This window comes from Cetorhinus maximus, chromosome 27 (genome assembly GCF_964194155.1).
Source record: "Cetorhinus maximus chromosome 27, sCetMax3.hap1.1, whole genome shotgun sequence".
NCBI classification, from domain to species: domain Eukaryota; kingdom Metazoa; phylum Chordata; class Chondrichthyes; order Lamniformes; family Cetorhinidae; genus Cetorhinus; species Cetorhinus maximus.
This window is the reverse complement of record NC_135905.1, coordinates 18792311-18809259: the sequence shown is the minus strand read 5'-3', so window position 1 is coordinate 18809259 and position 16949 is coordinate 18792311. Positions and strand designations below refer to the sequence as shown.

The following is a 16949-nucleotide window of genomic DNA, read 5'->3' as shown; positions in this document are numbered from 1 at the left end:
CCTTCCCGACTATTCAGAAGACATGTTTCATGCTGGACGGACCTTAATTGACCACCCAGTGTGAAATCGCATTGTGGCCAGGAGTGGATTCCACATCCCCTTCCGCTCCAGCCAACTTGGCAGGTCAAGCATGAAACTCAGGCCAAGAAGTATAGAACCAGTGGTCCCACCCATTATGATCAGGAACAGTAACAACATAATTCTGAGCCCCAATTCATATTTTCTTATGAAATATCTCAAAGCCCCTTTCACCTGACGAATAGTTCTTATTAAATGTAGTGATGGAAGTGCTAAAGTATTCTGCAGTGCCCATTATTTCCACAGTTGTAATTTCCACAAATTGCACTGTCGAATTTTAATGCTGTTATGAATTAATATTTTGTTGTTATTAGTGTCATGCATGTCTTGAGTTTTCTGATAAAAATGCAATCCTCCTTATCCCTGACATTAATAGTATAATAAGACATTAATAGCATAATTTTTCAACCAAGGTGGGCTAATGAAATTGTGCCAAAAAATCTGTTTTTGAGAAATAAATCCCTATGCTTTGCCCTACTCCCTTGCACTGACTAACTTAGGGCTGACATTGTGCCAAGGATAAAGAATTACAATGGCTTACCACTACAGTGGGGTCATCAAATATCCATTTTTCAATCTCAGCAATCAGAATATATTGACATTAATCCTAGAATATGGAAACAGAATGCCTTTGTCATTCTCTATAACAATGTATAAATTATGTGCATTGTTAAATATTGAGCTCAGAGGTAGACATAGACTGGAGGGTCAGTATGTGCAAGTATGTCATCTTAAAAAGAGTCGGGCATTAATAATTTATAGTTAAACTTCTAATTGCTCGGAGGTTTATATAAGTGTTTGAATAATCTTTTCTAAATTCCACCAAAATATCTGACCACTTAGGAATGGGATTTCTGTGAGCTTATAAATGTCTGAAATCAAATCTAATATTAAACTCTCTTGAGTTGAAGTGTTTAAAATGGAAAAGATAAACACTCTGCCAAAACACATGGCATTCAGTTAATGCTATGCCACAAAGGTTAATTAACATTGTGCATTCCACAGCTTGTCAGAAAAATATACCAATTTAATTGAAAAGGAACTAAGAGCATTCCAAAATAATGTTTACTTTGGTGCAATGCATCATCCTCATATATCTATGATGTTAAATTTTATTTTTAACAATTTCTCCAACAACAGCTCCATCTTCAGACTGATTTACAATCCTTTTCTAATTTGCACAAGTCAGCAGGCTCCATTTTATTCCTGAGCTTGAGTTTTTGAAAATGGTGCTGATATAGTAGTCATGTTCCACATAAACACACTTCCTTAGATGAAAGATCGAATCTACACATGTTGCAAGCTTTACCTTCTTTATAAACTAAGTTGTGCATTGCTAATTATACATTGCTCCTCTTAAACAAACAACAAAAGTTCCACAATCTTTTATAAAACAGGTGAAATGCAATACATCAAAGGGACTGAAACAGAAAATAGAACATAGATCATCATCATTTATTTGCAACATACCGAACAGTCATTGTAAATGTTTTGGTAACTTAAGGCTGGGAGTCAAAAGCAGTACGTGCATATTCAAGTGTTATTATAAACTACCAATACATTCATTCTAACCTCTTGTTTGTACATGGCACAATATGTTTCTAGGGTGGAAATAACTTGATATACAGATTGGATCGACAGCTTCTCTTTGCCATCAGTTCATGTTCCAACAATTGTTCTATAAACAGTTGTATTTTATTTATTTAACTTTTCCATCCATTTCAGTGGGTTCCATTTTCTGTCCTGTCAGGAAGGACCAGATCCCTCCTCTGTAGTTTGGGTTCCCTAGAGCATAGACAAAGGCATTGGCTACAGGGGATGTCTTTGCAAGGATTGCAGGAAGCTGCCGAAACAAGGGTAAATGGAAAGTGTATTATAGTGACGTTAGTTTTATAAGTTCATTAAACTGAGTAATAGAAACAGCAAATATCTAGTGACCCCCACGTGAATCAATAATCGCGTATCCACACCTCCTCCAAACACAAAACTAATGTATTTTCCAGATTTCTTGTCAATTTTACTGCATCTCTAAACAAATGGCCAACATATAATTCTTTCTGTCTGTCTGTCTGTCTGTCTGTCTGTAATCAGCATAATTGAGAAATAAACGGAAAATCAAAGAAATTGCCCTGGTTTATTCTGAAGTAAGTTAGTACCATTTGCGTAATGTTAGCCCACCCCCACCTTGTACATGCGCCCTTCTCAATATAACACCAGCTACTGTCACTTACCATTCTCAGTTGTGGAGATAAGGCAGTAGCATTTTGAACAATAGCATACAGGCACAACAGGCTATAAGGTCCCCAGCAAAATAGGAGGGTTTTACAAGGCAATCCAGTATTAAACTGAGTGGAAACAAAACAAATGGAGTTAGAATGATTCAAGTCATGCAATAATTATATCACCACTATGCTAAACCACCAGGTCCCACTGGATTTTTTGTCTATTCTGTGTCTATGATATTCTCCAACCTTCTGATACCTTCTGCCTCTTTATTCATCAGAGATATGCCAATCCAACCTTGCAAAATCCCCCCCCCTAACCCATTATGCTTGGCTGGCCCTACAGCACTTTTCACTGCTTTAGTTTGCTGGCATTTTATCCTTTACCTACCCTTTAATAGTATTGATTCCTTGCTGGACTATGGTTCCATGAGTGTTAGTTCCTCTCTAGATCAACTTACTGAGCTTCCTAACACCCGTCTTTGGGTTCCCCTAATGGTTCAGCTCATCTACCTTGTGAGCAGCTAAGCTCTGCAGACAAGCAGCTCCCAGGTCAGATCTGCATTCAGATGGTTGATCTCAGAACAGGTATCACCAGAGATCTAACAGTTGGTCGCGCTGGGCTGTGTAGGGCAAAGTTGGCCAGCTCCCCACTTCTGATCATTATCCAATGGGCCCTGGTGGAACTGACCATTCATGCATATTGAGTGATGACAAGATGATGACTGGACACGTCTGAGATCACCTGCCAAAACTGGGCTATTAAAAAGTAATCAGAAGCGGGATGATTTGGCTGATTTATTGTTTCCTTCTTTAGCTTGAGGCCAAAGAAGTGAATTGTAGTGTTCCTACCCTATCGGGTAACTAAACCAGGTATCAAATTACAGGTTTTCCCGGTCTGTATAGTTTACTTAACTTCTGGTTCATAGATTTACCTATTCAGCCATGAGATCTATCACACCCTTGATGTTGTTTAAAATCACAATGAGTTTAAATGAGCAAATAGAGAGAAACTGTTTCCAATGGCTGAAGGGTCACTAACAAGAAGGCACAGATTTAAGGTGATTGGCAAAAGAACCATAGACAACATGAGGAAAAACTGTTTTACAGGACGAATGGTTAGGATTCGGAATGCACTGCCTGATAGGGTGTTGGAAACAAATTCAATAGTAGTTCTCAAAAGAGAATTGGACAAGTATTTGAAAGAGAAAAATTGCATGGATGTGGGGAGTGGGCTATCCGGGTTGCTCTTGGATTAAGCTAATGCAGACTCAATGGGCCTTTTTATGTGCTGTACTTTTTTTTTTGATTCTATGATACTAGGCAGCTTCCATCTTGCTTTTGGAGTGATGAAGGAAGAGTTATTCCAGCATTCTCAGGATCAGTGAAAGAAAATTTTTCATAAAATAATAGAAATTACAAAACACGTGGTAGCTATTCCTTCTTCTTTCCTTGTTCCTTTTAATTCTTCCTTTGCAAATATTAGTCCAACTGGCTTTGACAATGTTCCACATTGCCTATCGAGGCTCTTGAAATAAGGCATTTTTTGTTATAGTAACACATCATGAAACAAATTTCTTCTAAATTATTTCTTCCTTCTTAATGAGTTTTGCCCTCTTGTTACCTATTCTCTAACAAGTTGAAGCCAATTTTCACTAGTTAGCACTTTTTGAATACCTCTATTGGATCTCTACCTCTGTTCCAGTAAAAAATGCCCTAATTTTAAGCTTTTCTTCATAACTATTTTCTCATTTCGTGCTATCATTCTATTGAAGATCCACTATACCCATTTCTAAGGAAAATAATGACAATGGCTTGAGACGTGCACAAAATAGAATTTCAAATTGAAAGCTGCTCAGTCAAGATGGATTCAGCAGTTGAATTGAATGCTGGGAAGTGGATAGCAAGCAGAAACCATCAAGCCATAATGTTTTTAGCCAATATGAGTCTCTTAGCTAATTAAGCCATAAATATTCTAAATTAATTGCAACATGAATACTGTGTATGCAAATAGCCATTCCTTACTGGCATCATTGTGAACATCATGTGGTGCAATGGGTAACGTCCCTGCCTCTGAGCCCAGGGTTTGAGTTCCACCCCAGGACTTGGTGGCAAGGAAGATGTGTTCATAATGCGACCAACGAGGTTGAATATCAACTTGTAAATCCTTCCAACACACGCCAATGGCAGGTGGTATGAGCAGTAGAGATTCCTGGTCAGCCATGTGATGGGAAGAACATTGGAGCTTGACCATCATTATCCATAGATCCAGACTACAACATGCATGTAAAAGTACTTGTTGCCACAGCAACTCGGATCCCCTGAGTGATCTGGAGCACACTGCCAGACCACTGGCATCATTAGCCACTTCAAAAATCAGACCCAAGGGAAGTACTTAGGAAGACATTGAATTGTCAAAATCATGTGGATATGCTGGGAGCAAAAACAATACACTAAGTTTCAAAATCCTCAAGAATCCACGTGCCATCAATTTAAAGACAGCCCTAGGGTTCTGGAGTGTTCTGACATCTATTAGAACCCTCCATTTTTACCAAATGTGTCACTCAGACTGCTTAATGAGACGTAGGAGCTTCTTTTTGAAACTAACGTATAAAAATAAAACATGGCATCTCTCATGGAAATAGTATTAGACATTGTTAGACTGGCATCTATTCTAATCAGTCTCGCTTTGCCATTGTAAATATAGCAACAGAAGCAGTCTTTATTTTTGTCTTTCTTAATTCTCTTATCTTCTCTTTGTTTGAAGGATACTCTTTTTGTTTTCTCCAGTCTCTTTCAAGACAGACACTCAAGGCAAAGGCCTATCGAGACAGAGAGTAAGATTGTATTAGCGTACCAAAGGCAGAAATTACAGTTGTTTAACTGTACAATTATCTGAGACTAGGAAAGGTGAGAGGCGAGCTGGCTTGCTCAGATAGAGCTCGAATGGAAGGTGGTTCAGCCGGATGAAAGATAACCCTCCTGAGAAGGGGCTCATCAACATGAGGCTCATGAAACTAACATATGTGTTCCAGAGAAGAAAGGAGATTGACTCAGTCACACTGCTCCTGAAGAGATGGTCATGTATGTTCTGGGACATTCCCATTCACAGTCAAGGAGAGTGAATTTTGACTTGCAGTTGTGCAAAATGGACAAAAGCAAATGAACAGTCTTGTGCCCAATTTCCTTTTCCATTTAAGTCAACCTGACAGATCCCAAACTGTTCAACAGAGTGATTATTTAACGCTGTCAGACTGTCAGCCATCAAGGGATTTAACCCCAAAACAACTTCATCAATTGTAACAATGTCAGACTTGATCAGTGCAGTAATTAATACTCAGCATCTACTAATGCTAATTTACAATGATACTGAAGTACTTTTACAACTCATTTTGCTAAGTAACTCTCTCCATTAATAACTGGCTATTCAAATTCAATACATTCCTGTTGCCTCTCTGAGTGAGGCTCACCTGTATTACCATCCCAATTAATTAATTAGAGGCAGTTTTGTGCAGTGGGTTTTAGAACAAAAGTATGGTACAGTAAAATCATGGAGCAGACAAGAAAATCACTATTGATCTGGAAGCGCATTGTTAGGACAATGAAAAGATCAAAGGATTTTCTGTTGCGCTCTTAATAAGATTATTTACCTTGACTTGTCCAGTTTTCTTGAATTTATTTGCACACGATTGGTAAGAAGTTACCAAGATGAGAAGTGGGAGGGCAAATTCGAATAATGCCATTGGAATGGAGAATGAGACAAAATTTCTGGAACAAAAAAAATCAAGGTACAGACAATATTATATGTTAGACTCTGATTCATGCTTCATATAGTAGAATGGACAGTTTTGCAGCACCTGCAGATTATATTATTTGGTCAGTTTTCTTGTTTGTGAACACCTGCTGAGGGCAATGTGACTTCAAGAACTGTTCTCAAGACCACATTGAAGACATCTGCTCAGGAGTTAGTGCTCCAAAAGAACAGGAGACTCTCTCCTCATTTAAACTAAGTGTGCCTTATACTGTTAGTTTAGCATTAGTGTGAAGCAGTTTCTACTTCACATGGCACTACTAAACTGATAATGCAAATCTGGAATCAAGCCTGACCTGGAGTGGTCATTTCACAGTGGTTCATGGACTCTAAATCCATCACGGTGTCAAACCCGGTTTGTAAGGTTGTCCTGGAGACTGTTGGAACCCCCACCATGACACTTTGTCAACCTACCTGCCCTTTGAGAGCAGTGATTTTCCCCTTGCTGTTCTAAGGATTTAAATTTGCACCTGTTCCAAGAGAACTTTACTACAACTTACCTTTATAAAGTGCCTCTAATGTAGAAAGAGATTTTAAGGAGTGGAAAATGGAAGTTGAGCCAGAGAAGGAAAGATTAGGTGAGGTGGGCAAAAGCTTGGTTGAATAGATGGTTTGTATGGAGGATCTTATAGGAGGAAGGGGAGATTGAGAAACAGAGAGAGATATCGACATTGTAAGCTTGAGTTTCTGAAGGCACAGCTGCCAATTATGCGGCAAAGCAAGGAGAGAGTAACACACAAGAGGCCAGTGTCAGAGAGATGGAGAGTATGGGGAGTGGTAGAGCTAGAGGAGGCTGCAGTAACAGGATGAGGTGAGGCCATGGAGGGATTTAAAGATGAAGTCAAGGATTTTAGATTTAAGATATTGGGAGACAATGTAGATGAGTGAGACAGGCTTGATGGGTCTTAGTCTGGGACATGATACCTGCATCACAGTTTTAAATGGAATAGACAAGGTAACTGCAGATTATTACTTCAAATGGCACCAAGAAACTATGATGAAGGCACATGAAGAGAAATGAGTGAAAAATATATTTCTTTATTCTTTCATGGGATGTGGGTGTCGCTGGCTAGGCCAGTATTTATTGCCCATCCATAATTGCCCTTGAGAAGGTAGTGGTGAGCTGTCTTCTTGAACCACTGCAGTCCATGTGGTATAGGTACACCCACAGTACTGTTAGGAAGGGAGTTCCAGGATTTTGACCAGTGACAGTGAAGGAACGGCGATATATTTCCAAGTTGGGATGGTGTGCAGCTTGGAGGGGAACTTCCAGGTAGTGGTGTTCCCATGTATCTGCTGCCCTTGTCCTTCTAGATGGTAGGGGTCGTGGGTTTGGAAGGTGCTGTTGAAGGAGCCTTGGTGAGTTGCTGCAGTGTACCTTGTAGATGGTACACACAGCTGCCACTGTGCTATGGTGATGGAGGGAGTGGACATTTAAGGTGGTGGATGGGGTGCCAATCAAGCAGGCTACTTCCTCCTGGATAGTGTTGAGCTTCTCGATTGCTGTTGGAGTTGCACTCATCCAGGCAAGTGGAGAGTATTCCATCGCACTCCTGACTTGTACCTTGGAGGTGGTGGACAGGCTTTGGGGATTCAGGAGGTGAGTTACTCACCGCAGAATTCCCAGCCTCTGACCTACTTTAGTCAAAGAACAATTGGATGCCAGGATGGGAGAATTAGTGTACTGAACAAATAAGCTTTGATGGGCTGAATTACCTTGATTCACTATTGGTTTTTATGTTCTAGTGACAGCGGGATGATCAGACACTGAGAAACTCTAAACACTCATAATATCCAAACGCACCCATGGATTAACAGAGCCTGCATTCGGATAAACTTCACTGAACTACACGTCACAATGACTCAACATTATAGTAAAAAGTTACTGCACTGAAGAGCAGAAAAGTAAAGTACAGCAATGAGGGCATCTCATTTATATATTTAGACAGTGCTCTCAGGCTAAAGCATGTGACATATTGAGGTTATGGAAGCAGGTTAGCATGCACCAGCAGCCATTGGCTGAGTCTTACGCCATACCTCCTTTTATTTTTCTCAATGGCTTTTGTGAAAAAGAAAGCTTAATTTAGTGCAGGCATTAGAGACCATGGTGCAGGATGACCCACAATGATAAGTGGGGAATACTGACTGTTTTAAGAAAAAGGCCACCTACAAACCAAACGTGTTAAACCTCGTCTCCCTTTAAGGAGCATTTCAAATTTCAGAGCATCTGGAAGCCTATGGGATTTTCCTGAAATTTGAAACCTTGTACTTCCTGACTAGTATTGCTAAGTAATTGCAAAGTGTAAGCCTCAGCCAGTAACACCTGGTGTTTGAAGTGCTATGGTACTTCAGGCATTAGTTGCATTAATGGTCCAATAGGTTGTGCTCATGAGAAGCTAAAACTGCTTCTCTTTGACAATAATTACCTAGTACAATGGGCGGGGGACTATAGTGGTATTAATGGTTTCAGTTTCAGGGTACCACACTTCAAGGGTACATTACGCAGTTGTTACATTGTGATACTAGTAACCCAGGGCAAAATATTGTGTGTAGATGCCCGAAATCTGAAAACAAAACAGAAAATGACCTAAAACGCCATCTCCAGTTTTTCCGTTTTCATTCTAGTAAAACCCAGAGGCCAGGATAATCACCCCAAGAAAATGAGTTAAATTTCACCATGGTCACCTGAGGCTTTGATTTCAGTTCAAAAAAATCTAAAGATAAAAAGATGATGCTAGCAATAATGACTTTGAAACTGTTAAGATTGTCATTATCAAACTAGTTTTTTTTTTAATGTCCTTTAAGGATGAAAACTCAGGAGAAGATTTACCCCTCTGGTTTTGAGAGCCCGAATGGGTCAAATGGGGGTCAGAAGTCTGCAGTGTTGGGGGAACAGTCACTCATCTGTGATTTTTACCCAGTTGGCCAATTAATTACCAGGGGGTGGGCTCTTGAAGACGGAGGGCCAATAGGAGGCTCTCCAGCACTGAATAAGCAATAGGCTTCCTTTTCAGGTAAGGAAGAGGGAGGGTGCCTCAAGATGGAGGTGCCCTCTCTCCAACTTTTTTTAACTTTAAAATGAAAAATCCCTTTAGCAGCCAGGCCACCGTTGTGTTGCGGAAGCCCTTTGACATGTCAGTCAGCAGCTGTAGCTGAAGTCAGGCAGGCAGGGAGGGCCTCAAATCTGTAGGAAGCGCTGGCCCTTGGGCTGCCGCTGGGAGGATGCCTCTAGGCAGCTGGCCCATTCCCCGACACCTCAGTTGGACCTGGAGGCTGACTGGAAAATCCCAGTCTGCCTATGACAATGGGCCTGTAAAGCAGGGTATGGTGCTGCTGGAGTGCTGCTCCGATGCAACTGTTGCAAAAGGTTCCAAACACTGGAGCCTGGGGGCTAGGGGAACCTGGGCTCAGTGTTTTAAACTGAGTTTTCTTCATCCACGCTGGACAGCCAGAGCTTAGAGCCTGACAAACCGGCTGAAAAAGAAACCGGAACATACAGTTCCAATTTTTTGAAGCTGGTCTTTCAGGTCAATTTCACTTGTTGCTGGGGAGGTGGGGGGTGTCAGTGGTGGGGGGGGGGGGTGGTTGGTGAGTGCGGAAGGAGGGGGTTGGGGGGGCGGTGGGAAGTTGGAGGAAGTTGGGGTGGAGGGGAAGTAGGAATCATTATTTGATTCCATAAATGTCAACTCTACAATGAACTAAATTCACAGATGAATTAAATGTGTTCTATAATTATCTCTAAAGTATTGACAGAATTTATTTTTAAAACTTTCTTTTGTTCTGGAAAAGTGCACGGTAAAGACTTGAAGTAGAAGACTTTTAGAATCAGTTTGTCCTTTTAAACACATTTTAAACTACAGATGAGCTATCCCCGGTAGTTAACTATTTTTGAGACTACTGGGCCATTTATTTACTGAGTCATTCTTTTGAATTTGCTCAGACTATTAAACCAAGGAGTAGGAATCTGCAAACATTGCCAGCACTGTCCTCTTTTCACAATTTCGATTTGCAATTGGGTGGCACTAGAAAAGAACAGTTACAAAGGGCCCCAAACCGGATAAACCATATGAACAAAAGTCATAACGAAGGACACAAAAAATCGTAGTTCTGAAGTCACTGTCATTATTAATACAAAGTTTATCAATATAAATCAAACATTATATCAACACTGAAAACAATTCCTGCACCCACTGCCAGGTCTTATCTCATGCTGTGACATGCTTTGAGGAAATTCCTTTTGCACTTGTTCTGATGTCTTGGCATTTTGTTGTGCAGCAGTAATGTGTTAATTGAGCAATATCCAAATGGGGGGAGAGCTACAACAATTAGAATGTATAATTGTCCAAAATAAGCATCAAGAGTACAAGTGTCAGCAACCGGGGACCTGAATGCAATTTTCGTTTTTCAAGCAATTAGGGAATATTAATTACCAAAAATATATAGACTACGGTGCCAAGTAGCAAACAACTTGTATGTGTCCTGAAGGTGGTGGGAGGAAGATGCAGCTACTTAACCTCATGTTTAAACCAGTGTCCTTATACTTCTTGCGCGCACTTTTCCCAGGCAATTTTACACTCTGGTCCAAAAGTTACATGCGCTCTGGGGTTGACCAGAAAAAGTTTTTGCGAGCGTCCTAATTGGTGAAGAAGTTTCACAGGGGTGGGGGCGGTTGAGCAGGGCAAAGAAAATGAACCTCGCTCCCTACTTTTCAGTATTCCAAATTCTAGAATTTTCCGGGCAACTTTAATCGGATGCATTTTGTTTTTTTATTTAAAAAATTAATTTACTGGACTGAGTATTTAATGACAGAAAGAATGATAACAGTTCAATGGTATTGTTTTACTTTCCCTCCTAACACCACCATCAAAGCAATGAGTGATTAACATGAAAAGCTTGTTCAGGTAAGGCCTTGTAACAAGAATAAGGATTTACCACTTGTGTTTCATGGGTTCTGAGTCCTGTATCAAGGCGGGGAAACTGGACTCACTGTGTAGGGTGGACTGGTCATCATCTTTCATTACTATGGCTCTGTTTGCATTGAAAGTAATCTTTGAGTGCCATATACTGCATTTGGCTGATCACTGAGTGAGTGTTACGTGACTGACTATTAGGCAAATTAATTTCTAATGTCACATTTACATCTACATTCCGGCACTCTATGAAGTGACTTTTATTGTGTACTGGCTGCTATTTAAGATAATTGGCCAAAAATTAGGCAGTTCTGGAGATCTGTTCAGGCACTTAAGTCCTTTCCTGGAACTTGTTTTGGTCAGTTTGATACTGAGATGTTTCCTTTAAGCATGTTATTAAAAGCTTAGCTTAGCCTGGCACTGGTTTACTGTTAACTGTTGCATCTCTCAAACATTTTCCAGTACTGTACTTAGGAAGATCATGGACCTGAAGCCATTCTGTTTCTCCCTGCACAGATGCTTCCAAACCTGCTGAGGATTTGCAGCATTTTCTGTTTTCTAACGACATTCAGAATTGCGGCATCTACTTTGCACTTGTGTTTTTGTTTGTTGTTGGCTCTGGTGTTATTAAGGGTGAAAGTTAGCTCAAAGGGGAACAACACTTTGCACTGATCTTCTTGTACTTTGTTCATTCAGCGAATGATGAATCCTATTATCTGAGGATTCACCATGGGGCTCTTGCTTAGTGACAGTTTCTCAGCCCTAGCTCCTGACTGCAAGATTCACGCCCTATTTTTAAATGCACCCTCCCAGAGGCTGCTCCACAGCTCCAGACCAGTAACCTGGGGAAACTGGTCAAAATCTACCCCCTTCCTCCCTCACCCCAGACTATTTATGCCCCCCTCCACTCCCACCCTTCCTCCACTCTCCTCCCCCCAACTTCTTCACCTCCCTCCAAATCCTTCCCCTACCCTATTCCTCCCCCTGCCTCATTTCTCTCCTGCCCTGCATTCTTTATTTTCCCCCTTCCATGCCCCATTCTCCACCTTCTCTCCCCTCCCCTATTCCCTCCCTCATACCCCCACATTAATTTTCATCTGCCATGTGTTGCCATTCCACCAGCCTGTCTATATCCTCTTGCAGTTTATCACTATTCTCCTCACAGTTCACAATATTTCTAAATCTTGCATCATCTTCAAATTTTGAAATTGTGGCCTGTAGACCCAGGTCTAGGTTATTAATGTAAATCAAGAAAAGCAGTGGCCCCTCTGTATACTATCCCCCAGTCAGAAGTAAGTAAAGTTTTCTGTAATTCATGTTTTTAATAGGCTTGACTTAAATAATTAAATTGTTTCATAATGAAATTCTAGTATGCTAAAGACTAATGATTCAAAATACCACATGGTCTGAAATAAAATGCCTATCGGCACTCATATTTTTCACTTAAAAGCATAGGTTTTCTTATGTTTGGGGACTCAAATGATTAATATATAAGAAAACAGTGTAATAGTAGATTTAGAAATGATATGGCCAACACATTTTCTTAGAGCTTCTGCACCTCAAAATTTGGCGCTACACTCCTGCTTTAAATAGCCGTAATTGTCTTATGGGTGGATAGCCCTGCCACTCCTCATTCTGTATCTAGAAAAATGGCCCTTGGGCAGGATTGGTGCCGGCCGGCAGCATGAAAATCTGTACCTTCCCATTTCCATGCTTCCCCCCACATCAGGGCCTAAAAATCTAAGCCCCTGGTCTCCTTACCTGATCTGGCCTAAATGTGGCCTAAATGCCATATGGCTGACTCTTACCTGCTCTCTGAAGTGGCCTAGCAAACCACTCAGTTCTAGCAAATCATTACAAAGAAGGCAGCCCACCACAACTTTCTCAGGGCAGTTAGGGATTGCCAATAAACGCTGGCCTTGCCAGCGAGACCCAGATCCTGAGGATGAATTACATATTTTTTAAAATCATATACACACCTGTCACCTTTAGAGTAGTCCAAAGTGCAGCAAGTTCTCAATGGTTCGTAGTTATATTCACCCCATCCCAACAATGGCATAGCAGCCCAGAATCCAGCAAATCCCCAGACAATTGATAGAACAGTTATTGTACTCCTCCATTGTAGTCTTGATCCTACAATATAGGTTTAACACATGGACATCAATTCATAGATCAATGGTTCTTTGTCTCCAATGTGTGAACATTTAAATTAAACCAACTCACACCATTGAGATTATCAATTAGAATTTTTGTAGTTAATTTACAAAAGCATGTAAACTTTAATATCATAGTTTGCTCAATTTTCAAGCCACAGGCCAACTATTGTCATAATTCAGATACATCAAGATAAAATATCAGAGCCCAATGGCTCAGTGACTTTAATCACCCTGAGTAACACACCAAAATGGCCCCAGGTTTGACCCCTGATGGGTTAGGTACAGGGAGGTTAGCTAGGATTCTTCTTTTTCTAGCATAAGTCCATAAGTGGACAGTTTCAGGGTTGACCATGATGCCTTCCCTGTAATTAAGCAGCTTGCAATGGCTTTACCACCACGGTTCACTGGGGAATGTGAACATTGGTAGCTGTGGAGTTAAGAGCCCAGCGATGAATCATCACCCTCGGGTTAAAGGAGGAGAATAGTAGCAATGTAAAAATGAAATCAGCTTTAGTGCTCAGCGGAGTTCAAGAAGGGGATTATTTTCTGCAGCTCCTTACATAATTGAACAGCATTCAGACTGTTAGAAATCTCATTGCTTGTAATGTTTTGCTAAGGGAGAAACTGAAATAAGTGGAACTTATATCTTCTTGGCTAAAATAAACAGATTATTCAAACAAAGATCAGCTTCATAATGTACTATTGACAGTCTTCCTCTACTCCTTAATTCGCTCACAAAGACTGAATTCTAATGAGGCTCTCGGTGACGGCTGCTTTAAAGGGAAGCTGGCCACAACATCAACAGGCTTCAAGTGGATTAGGCATTCTTGGTTCTGCTTCACATTTTCCAGCTTGTTCACATTTTCCTGACATTCAGATAAATTAACTTGCTTGTTTTCCTGAGATTTCACGTGAGATGGTTAGGCAAGTCGTCACCTGCAAATGTTTTCTTTACAGTTTGAGGTTTCCCTTGCTTTCCTTAATCTAAATTTTTTAGTCAAATGTAATGCCTATTTTTTTTTAAGTTTCAAAATTTCCAGAGCTTTCCCCCCACAAATTTATTTGGGAAAATGCAAACTGAAAATAATTTAAAATCAAACATACCCCCATGCTTTTGTCTGTCGGCAATTTAATCTGTGCCAATTGTGTTGAATAATTAGCTTGAAGTTACTTACTGCTGCAGCTTAGGTGGTATCTGTCCCAGGCAATGGCTGCACATGCATTAATGCTGGCCAGGGATACTAGAAATCCATGGAAACCATGAGTCTGGCAACCTTCAGATCCATAAGGCCAGTGTCTATGAGGGAAGCAGGGCAAGATAAGTATGAATGTCTAGAGAAGATCAAAATTAGATACCCTAAATATATGATAGTCACTAATAAATCCCATTGCAAATTCAGAAGAAATGTACTTGTCCGGGAAGTGGTTAGAATGTGGAACTTGCTACCAGTAGCCAGTAATGTGGATGTATTTAAGGGAAAGTTAGATAAACACGAGGCGAAGAAAGGAATAGAAAGTTATGTGGATTGGTTGAGATGAAGTAGGGTGGGAAGAGGCCAGTGTGGAATAACACTGGTATAGACCAGTTGAGCCCAATGGCCTTTTTCTGTGCTATACACTCTATGTAATTCTTGAAACCAAATTGAAAGATTGATTACCACATCTACCTTAGAAAGGTTGAGAAAGCAGCTACAAATGCATTCAATGAAATGCCAGAGTCGGATACAGCCAAGCTGGCTATTAGAAGATTACTTGGATTCCGGAGTTCTTTTATCTTGTAAAAGGACAAAATTGTTATCGCATTCAGGAGTAGTCCAAGGAGAGCTGTGGAGCAGATCAGAGAAATCTGAGAATGGATTCAAATAGCAAAACACAAGATCCTGTTATTCATTCAGACTGGATCACACAGATATAGTCACTTTTTTTCTTGCGAAGCAGGATCTAATTCAGACTACTACAGGACATGTGCATCTTTAAACCTAACTGTGGGAGGTGTCAGCTGTGGCTCAGTTCATAGCACCCTCGCCTTTGAATCAGAGGGTTGTGGGTTCATGTCCCACTCCCGGAAACCAAGAACTGTGATTGTACTCGAGAGAGTTGCAATCTGTGACTGTTGATAACTCGAAAGAGTTTAAACCTAACTGAAATCTGAAGAACTGATCCAAACCTTATATCATTCAGCAAATGCAGGTTGTTTGCAGCTAAAATATACGCGTGAAGTAGACCCAAACATACACTTTCGAAAATCCCATTGGAGACTTGAGATTGTCTTGGCCGCACTTAACTTCGTGCTGATACAAAAGTTGTGGAAGATAAACACCCTTTCTCTCGCTAAACACACAATCACACACACATTACATTGATTATATAACCCTAAAGTATTCCCACTTGTTTATACGCTCACATGCATATAAATATGCTTACAGACATTAATGCTCTGGCGCCTTGCACTGTCATTGTGACTGAATGGAATATTCATATATAATAGCGGGAACCGAAAGCAAAAGCAATCGATCGAGCGTACATCACTTATACTGGCTTCTGTGAAACTAAACAATCAGAAATGAACCTACACAACTTACCTTCCAGTAATAGAACGGACCCCAATGCAAACATTTCCAGGTCACTGAATCCCTCAATTAATGGTTTGGTAGTTGTCATCTTTACACTCTGCTGCGGCAAGAGGCTGATTGTTCTCTTTAACACTGCTTACCAAGAATACAGTCGCTTCTTAAAGGATTATTCAAGCACGGATGGGTGCCAGTTGTTTATGTAACTCTGGGAGAGAGGGGAGGGTTAGCAGTCTTGAAGAGTGTCCCATGACTGCAGAGTATACAAGCCCACTAAGTCGTATCTGCATAATTTTAAACACATTCATTAAAGTACAACAAGCTCTTTGTGAAGAAGCATAAATTAAAGTTGTTTTGGTGAGGTTTGCAGTTAGCTGCCTATATTCCCATTCAGACACAGTATTGCTTTTATACACTGGCGTTCTTTGGTAACAACTCAAATTTGCAAATAGTCTTGCCCCATAATGACAAATATCTATAAGCAAGTCTATCTAAAGGATACGCTTAAATGATTAATATTGCTTCACTTGATTAAGATATTCTGTTAGATACAATTGGTTTCGCTCCTGTTATATTATCAATGTTGACAGTTCTGAAGAAGTTGATTGGGCTTCCTGCTTCCACTTACTGAATGATTTTCCCAAAATGTAAGGTCACACAACACCTTCAATAATGCTACTGTTTTACTGTATGACCCCTCTGTCAGGTTTTGCACTAATTTAGCATTTTGTTGGAGGTGTGACACCCCATGGATGAGGAGGCCCCAGATTATCACTGCTACACATTAATTGTAGTATAACTCAGAGCCAAGGCCATGCTAATTGTAATATAACTCAGAGCCAAGGCCATGCTAATTGTAGTATTGCTCGAAGCTAAGGCCACACTGTTATGTTTGTGGATAAAGTTTCAGTACCATTGCACACTGCCCTTGAGCGACTGCAGTGAGGAAGAGACCTTCACCCAACTTCTTCTGGAATGTCAGCCGTGACTCAGTTGCTAACACTGCTGCCACTGAGCCAGAAGGTTGTCAGATGAAGTCCCACTCAGGCACAATGCAATATTCCCTCCATACTGTCAGGAAGTGCCAGATTAAGTGTTCAAGTCTCTGGAGTAGGACTTGAAACCACATCCTTCTGCCTTAGAAGCAGCCACAGAGCCAGGGCTCACACCTCAGCCTCAGGAGGATACCTCCATCAAAAATA

The 16949-nt window shown here is 40.6% G+C and overlaps 1 protein-coding gene across 1 annotated transcript; it reads right to left on the bottom strand.

Annotated features, from left to right (window-relative positions):
• Window positions 1-1512: 1512 nt before the first annotated feature.
• Window positions 1513-15923, bottom strand: rgra (retinal G protein coupled receptor a). Its single transcript, XM_078530839.1, has 7 exons — window positions 15760-15923; window positions 14845-15001; window positions 14353-14474; window positions 13001-13154; window positions 5951-6068; window positions 2310-2423; window positions 1513-1921 (listed from the first exon to the last, which is right to left on the bottom strand). The coding sequence occupies exons 1-7, from the start codon at window positions 15836-15838 to the stop codon at window positions 1778-1780; spliced, it is 888 nt and encodes a 295-aa protein (XP_078386965.1). The 5' UTR covers window positions 15839-15923; the 3' UTR covers window positions 1513-1777.
• Between the last annotated feature and the right edge of the window lie 1026 nt (window positions 15924-16949).